The sequence below is a fragment of the Ciona intestinalis genome, chromosome 14 (genome assembly GCF_000224145.3).
Source record: "Ciona intestinalis chromosome 14, KH, whole genome shotgun sequence".
Lineage (NCBI taxonomy): Eukaryota > Metazoa > Chordata > Ascidiacea > Phlebobranchia > Cionidae > Ciona > Ciona intestinalis.
The window spans coordinates 3,011,276-3,018,942 of NC_020179.2; the positions used below are offsets into that span (position 1 = coordinate 3,011,276).

A 7,667-nucleotide genomic window follows, 5' to 3' on the forward strand; every position below is an offset into this window, starting at 1 on the left:
ATGAATGGCCAGTCAAAAGCGCCTTAATAAATAGAGGATACAAGCGAAAACGTATACTGTATATACAGTGCAAAAAATAGTACACTAGGCTAAAATGTTTTCGTTATCTTTTCTCGTCAAATTTGGCAGTAGCAAAATACTTATATTTACATTTTAATAATGTGCAAAATGCGCACATTTCTTTCTATAACCAAAAGTATATAAAAAACACATACGATGCCATAATGCTATGAGAATAAAAGCAGCGTATAGTTCATTGTCTTGATGTTTAGGTCCAGGTTTTGAAAAGTGTTTTGTTTCGGTTGACCAGTCTTAAAAGTGAACAGTATACTACAAATATGTTTTATGCAAAGTCTTACTGGAACAGAATATATAGTGTTCAATCTATTTTGCAAGCATTTTCCTTCGACTAAACAATGTTTAAACCATTTAGCTTTATAAAACTCATAAAACAACTGTCTCTGTTGAATTGGTAATAAAACAAAGTACTTAATAAAACTACAAATATATCGTATAACTGGAAACTAATCCATCAATTGCAAATTTAATACAAGCTACAATGAATCTTCTAAGTTGGTTTATAATCCAATAATTTATACAATTTGCGTTCGAAATACGTTCAACAGTTACTAAAACAAGACTTGCAACGAGGACATAATCCCATACACCCTTCTCACAAGACAAACAGTCTCTCTATGTATATTCTTGGTCCTCGTGAAATATTTCTTAGTATAATATATTTTAACGATATTAATTTTGATGCTATAAAACGTATAAACCAACTAAATGTAAAATAAAATTAATATCTGTAGTTTGCTTTGCATTTTTAAACTCCAATATTAATATACAAACTATAGTTTACAGCATAGTCTTGATTTAAAATCGGTCTTTTCTTCTCATGCATATAAGATTCATTAAGCAGTCTTATATACCTTAAGTACTTTTAGCCATGCTGTGTTACCCTGGCCAATTTTAAGAGAAGTCTTTTGGGGGGACGACTGGACATCACAGGCTAGTAAAATGAATCAAATTACCGTTTAATAAAGGAACTTAAATTTTTCTTAAAACGTAACCTGACGCGAGTGTGGGTGCCAACAGCCCATCGACCAACGTGTATACAACAGCAGAAATCTAATGAATGACCAGTCAACTGTGCCTTTATAAATAGAGTACATGCGAAAACTTGTACTGTATAGTGCAAAAAAATAGTAGACTAGGCTGAAATGGTACAGGTTTTTCGTTTTCTTTTCCCGTCAAATTTGGCCCTAGCAAAATACTTATATTTGCGTATCTTTTAGTTTTAAAAGATTGCTGTTAATTGTGAAAAACATGATTAGGAAATACGGGATATTGTTTATTGACAGTAACCCATCTTACCCAACACACTTGAGACATTTATATACCAACTTTATTTGGTCACAGTTGACATCATTACACGTATGTCGATTAATTTAATTTGGGAAAACTTTAAAACATAAATGTTTTGTTAGGATGAAAATAATGTTTTGATTTTGGCAAATGGCTGTTGTGTATGGATTCGTGGTATTTTAAAATTCGATAACTGCGTCCAAACTTTCCGCATTTAGTTACATCAGTAATATCCTGAATAAGAATCAACATATAGCCTAGGCTATGTGTTGAATTGTAAACCTTTCAAACTAGTAAACCTTGTCTTCGCTTAAAAACGTGATGGCGAAAGCTAATGACGAAGAACAAAAAGTTCAAAGACATTTTAAATAAAGTTGGATATACGTAACACTATAGGCCTATAATACCCTTTTTGCATGGTCACTTTTATGCGCGTAAGTAGTCGCATATTTACTCGCAAAAACAAAGTTAACACGCATAACGTCATAAGCGTGTCATCTGTTGTGAAGGTTGGTTGTTACCCGCATTATGCGAGTAATGAAAAGTTTGGTGGAATTACAGTTTCACTTTTAAGAGCTTAATCTTTTTCGGGTATTATTTTTACAGTTTTAAGTTGGTAATAGCACCATAAAGTATAAAAACTTATTTTATATACCAAGTTTAACAATATTGCGCTTAAGTAAGCTAACTCAATGTTGATACGCGCATAAACAAATGACATGCAAAATAACGCGGTTAGCGAGTTATCATATGACGAGTTAATGCGGATCGTTATTCGCATTAACTTTTTACCATTGAAAAAGGGTATAAGAAAATTACTATAATAGCCTCATATATTTTGCTTGACCCTGTTATAACGACGAAATGGCACACAAAACAATTTATCAAAACAGGTTGGCTGCGGGCAACTAAACACAGTTTTAAAATATAACATCTCATACCAAACATTAATTGTAACTAAATTCCATAAATCTGGGGCCTCATCTATAGTGCTCAAAAGAAGTTGGACCATTCTCGTAACGAAATATCACTCAGATTCAAGTGCTACGAAATACTCAACTGACAAACATAAATTCCAAACAACTTTTTTCTTTTAGCTACACATTAACCATCATGTAGTTGTTTATTCATATAGTAACCTCAGGAAAATTTCTTCGAATTTCCGCTGACTATAGAAAGCAAACACTACTGACATAATAGAACATTTTACTTTTGCACATTCCCACTATACGAATGATCACAAGATCATACAAGAAGGCTTTGTTTACACGCTATATGCGCCTTGTGCTTAATTTCTAAGTATATGATAATACCACGACTGCATCAACGGAGTCTGCATCCTGGTTTTATCGTCCTGTTAGTCATTCTCGGAAGTATAAGATTACAAATCTTTCATTGAACGTGATGAGCTGACGCATTTGTAGTATATTACCGTGGGGGGAAGATGGGACAGCTTTAGCGCGTAACATCTAAATTTCCTTATCCTGGTTTGTTTTAAACAATTAACAACGGTCTATGAGAGCCGTTAGGATACGGTTTTATAACTTTGAATGTTCTTTGTTTACTACCAAATCGGACGAGAAAATAGAAAGAAAAGGTGTTCCATTTCACCCACCCTATATTTATAGACCTCAAACCAAATTGATTTACTTTGGCTTAGACATCATGCTACAATAGCAATACATTATAGTGAAGTACCAGTCCAATAAGCCATTATTCTAATCTAAATCATGCATTTTCTTTCTGCCAAACAGGAATAGTCCTGTTTTGACGCGGTATTAAAAACAGGTCACAAAATATTCACACTATTAACTACACATGCTACAATGCTTATTGTATAAGATTGTAACCTAAATTATTACATAATTCAATATTAAACAAACTGTCGCACAACGTTGGATAAACATCAATCAAAATTTGGTAAAACTCGTGGGCGCGTATGTTGTGGACAGTACGCCATCATACCCAAATTTATTGAGCAAATATCCTGGTTTAATCTATTTATATATAGAACAGGATGCCATGCCCGCACGCATTGAGTGCCACAAAAAAACAACTCATTCCTTCGAGGCGGACAATTTAAGCCAAATGACATGAGTTCGTTAAAACACCTTTACTTGAATTAGTTTCATATACGGATGAAATCAACATATCCATTCTGGTTTTCTATATCCAAACATTTCGAAATCCCGCCGTCTGTTTTCATAGAGTCTGTTCGCCAACTCTTTCGGGATCGTTTTAAAATATTCCATGGTTTTGTTGCTTTTTGTAGAGCGACCGATTTGATTTTTAAAAAAATCTTTGCTGTGTTCGGCAGTTAGGTTCAGCAGTGACGTCACGTAACGTACGTCATTTTCCAGTGTATCCATCTTCATTATGACGTCATAACCATGCGCACAAGGCTCACAAAGCTGCACATAATCCGCCCAGTGGCCGTCCATTTGTGTTTCTTTTGTTGTTAGCAAATAATTAAGAAAATCTTCAAATGTTGCGTGTTTAGGTTCGGTAGCGTTGCGTTTGCTCACATCCGATCTAAGGTGACGATATTCTTGGTTTATCTTTAACGACAGGTCTCGATAATGCTTGCTGTGTCCACCGCCTGTCGGTATCAGTTTGTCTGCGTAGCCGGACACGAACCTTTCGAATGGATCCCTCACGAGAATAACCTGAAGAGTAAGTGTAGTACACAGGTGCAAAAAACAAGAGTTTTCAGCCGTTTTGATGCAAACATGACGTTTAAGGTACGATTTTCATATCAAACGTTTCGGTTCATAAAATAAGGTCATTTTTAACGAAGTTAAAACGGCCTAAACAGTTTGTTAGAGGTTAAAATTTATCCCTGAATATTTAATTCATACCGAAGTCCACCGCGCATAAAAAGGATGACCGTGGCTGCAGACACGCAGTGAATCATCAAGAAAAAATTTGCGCCCACAATATATAATGAAACTTTCTAGGTAATTGTTTTTCGTTTGTTGTGTTTATGGCAGACAGTTTAGACAACCTATATTAGTGACCACTGATGGGTTGGAGTAATTTTCTCGCAGTGCCAAGTATTTTTAGAGCGCCACATCATTTCCTGTCTCTACGTACAACAAAATTGCAAAACATCTAGGCCAGAGCACATAACGTTGTTAGTACCTTGGTATAACTATTCCACATAACAGTTTTTTCTTCTGTGTTTGAAATCGCACTGAAACGAAGTTTCCCTGACTCTCGTAACCAACCAGAAAAGTCCATGTCCGACCATTTGACATCATTCATATTAAGTATTGTAAACAGCATGGTAGAACTTCCACTTTTGTAAATATCACAAACTGCGAGCTGATTAGAAATCATAGTTTAACTACAACACCATAGCCTATAGTAGGGTGGGGGAAGATGGAACACATTTTCATTCTGTTTTTTTTTCGTCCTATTTGATAGAAAACAAAGAACATTGAAAGAATTATAAATCCGTGTTCTCACGACTTCCATAGATCGTTGTTAATTGTTTGAAACACGGTCAGGATATTTGGATATCATGCGCTAAAGGTGTCCCATATTTCTCCACAGTACTATATACTTTATATGGATTGCACTATTGACGTATTTCCTCGAAAAAAAACTTAACATTCTATTCAATAACAAATATCTACCTTGTATTTTTTACAATAAAATGCCCTTTCAAAATGCGAGGTACCCGTTCCATTACAGTTGTTGTCCAACGCTGTACAAGCTCTTGTTAACGTTTCTTTGCGTTCTTTAATGGTTGTTTCCATTAAGGATATAAATTGTTTGTCTTCATGAACTTGTTCGTGTGTATCCGTCATAGTTGTCATCTTAGCTTCCGGTACATTAGTTGTTCTTGGCAACGCTGTCAAGTTTTTCGTTTCATATCGTCCTCGTGTCGCAAAACATTTCATGAACTAAATAGGAATGTAACTTGCTTTATCCTCGCGTGGCCGGAAAACGGCAGTCGTTATAACACAGATGTTATGTTTCACACACTTCGTGACAGCTTATATACGAGTTACCAAGTATGTTATACTTTGTGGGTGAATATTGGTTTTTCATTTTTTATGTGTGGCTAATAATTTGGATAATCCATTAGTGACCACTAGGTTAGAGCAATTGCCGTTAAATGTCTTGCCAAAGGACACATATAACGCCCACAAAGGGTAATAGCGACCAGAGCCATAGAAATACAGGGTAGTCCAACTCGTTGTTACGTAAAAGACAAATTGAACGCCAATTTGTGCCCAAAATAACACAGTAGGTATAGGGTAAATGCATGTTGTTCGGTAATTTAAAGGAACTAAAAATTAAATTTAAGGTTGGAAACTAAAAAACATGCACTATTTGTTTTCTGTATCCAAAAAGTCAAAAACGAGATTTAGAAGCGTTGAATTTGTGACATTTTATTCTTATAATATGGGTTATTATATATATTTTTCGCAAAGAAAGTTTGATAAGGTAAATACAAACTATTTCACGACTTTCTACAAAAGGAAATCATCGCAAATTAAACCTAACAAGTTCGTTCAATCCTACATATCCTACTAAAACCATCTGAAGTAAAATGACCAGCAGACCAGTGTAATGCGTTGCTTCTTTTTTGCTAAGATCCACTCTTCCCTTTGGAAATAAAAACAAGTATACTTCGCTTTACAATTGTGGGCGTAAAGGTGTGGCGCAGTTGGTTCCTCAAGTCACAGGACAGGGAGGGCTTATATAAAATGGCGAGTAAGCAAAATGCGAAAAGAAGCAGTAAACACGAGAAAGAGGTTTAAACTTGGTTTTGTCAGTTACAACATTATACAGCAAGGCTCTGTATTGTCACAGAGCAAAGTCTCTCGGCACTGTCCTAACAATGGGATTTCCCCATCAAGCTGTTTGTGTGCGATTGTCATTGTTACAAGTGGGAAGGACAACGATTATATTAAATATCTGTGCTCGAAGCGCACTCAACCGCTACACAGTCATTGGAAACTTACAAACTAATTTTCCACCAAGCATGGTAGGCTATTTTGTGTGGTTATCGGACACTGATCTAAGACATTGAGGAATTAATGCCCCCCCAATAAACAGTTGACGTCAGTTGAAGTATTGTTAATACTTTAAAAAACGTTTTGACTTGCCGTTTGATCTATCAAAAACTATACACCAATAAACCATTTTTTACAACTTTAAAATTTAATTTTTGAAGTGTTTATAAGTTTTAAACTGGGTCACTGAACAACTAGTTGTTAATTTAGTATCAGTAGACATAAAAATTTTTTCATATGCAAAAAATTGCGCTACTATAAAAAACTGTGGGACGGACTTTTTACGTTCATTGCGAAAGTCGCCGCTTTTGCCCGATTTTGGAAACAAGATGGCGCCAGCAGTTGGACTACCCGGTGTTTTTACAACTCTTTTAGTAGTTTTCGTGTTTTAAACTGAAACATAAAACTTACCTTAACGTTGGGCAACACAGTGAAACTAGATAGCATTCCACCAAAAACAAAACCAATGCAAAAGACAACAAGTATCTGACGTTTGCTATACATTTTAAAACGCACTATATATTGCCATATGCTCAGGAAATCTAGCAATACCTTCTGTATGTATAGAAAAGTCAAGTAGAAAATATTTACTCACCTGTCTCTAAGCCAACAGTCACTTTTATAGTCACCTGTAAACTGTTATATAAAGTTTACTGGACAATACCTGTTATTTGATTAAAGAATCTCAGATGAAACTTGCGCATAACTACTATATACCCGCAATTTAAAATGCCTTCTTCGTTACGTGTTTTAAAGAAACGAGGCCACTGACTGGGCCCCTATTCGGAATCCAATGTAATTTGAAACTAACTTGGAATGAATGCGAGTAGCCACTGTCAATCCTTAACTAAAGTCTACAATACGTAAGACGACTTCCAGTGAATGGCCAGTACTGGAATTAACAAAGAAGATATGTCAACACATAATGTAAACCGCACACATGTATGAGTGGTCACATTACCTAATTTTACTAAAGTTGACAGTTGTATGTGGGGTAAGTACATGATCATAGTAAACATTTTTTACGCGTTATAAGTTACAAATCATATAGAAATAACGGCATATACCACGGCCTACTAGAGATATCTCTAGTAGGCCGTGCATATACTTATTTAACACGTTGCACATTGCTGCTCTAATTCATATTACACCCGCTACAGCTAAACTAAGGCCTTTAATATTTATCGAGTTATACAAACATGTTTAGGTTGCGGCTCACTGGGTAATTCAAGTATAATAAAGGTTAGCGTATAATGAAAGAGTCGTGACATT

General features: G+C 35.3%; 1 protein-coding gene across 3 annotated transcripts; it reads right to left on the reverse strand.

The window, feature by feature from the left end:
• Positions 1–3,466: 3,466 nt before the first annotated feature.
• On the reverse strand, positions 3,467–7,644 carry LOC101242710 (carbohydrate sulfotransferase 10-like). 3 transcript variants are annotated; one of them, XM_026837562.1, is made up of 4 exons: positions 6,991–7,644; positions 5,007–5,276; positions 4,510–4,692; positions 3,467–4,034 (listed from the first exon to the last, which is right to left on the reverse strand). In XM_026837562.1, exons 2-4 carry the CDS (start codon positions 5,271–5,273, stop codon positions 3,513–3,515), a joined length of 972 nt encoding a protein of 323 aa, XP_026693363.1. In that variant the 5' UTR covers positions 5,274–5,276; positions 6,991–7,644; the 3' UTR covers positions 3,467–3,512. The 3 variants fall into 3 exon arrangements, with proteins under 3 accessions (XP_026693363.1, XP_004226920.2, XP_026693362.1); XM_004226872.3 differs by lacking the exon at positions 6,991–7,644 and adding an exon at positions 6,807–6,975; XM_026837561.1 differs by lacking the exon at positions 6,991–7,644 and adding an exon at positions 5,943–6,800.
• Positions 7,645–7,667: the final 23 nt, after the last annotated feature.

What these genes read in the sequence shown, in the direction of transcription:
- LOC101242710 (XM_004226872.3), bottom strand. Translation starts at nt 6,899, where the DNA reads ATGTATAGCAAACGTCAGATACTTGTTGTCTTTTGCATTGGTTTTGTT. An exon ending in CTGTGTTGCCCAACGTTAAG is followed by an intron (nt 5,277 to 6,806) that starts GTAAGTTTTATG and finishes ATTCCTATTTAG; the next exon opens with TTCATGAAATGTTTTGCGAC. An exon ending in TGTGGAATAGTTATACCAAG is followed by an intron (nt 4,035 to 4,509) that starts GTACTAACAACG and finishes CTTACTCTTCAG; the next exon opens with GTTATTCTCGTGAGGGATCC.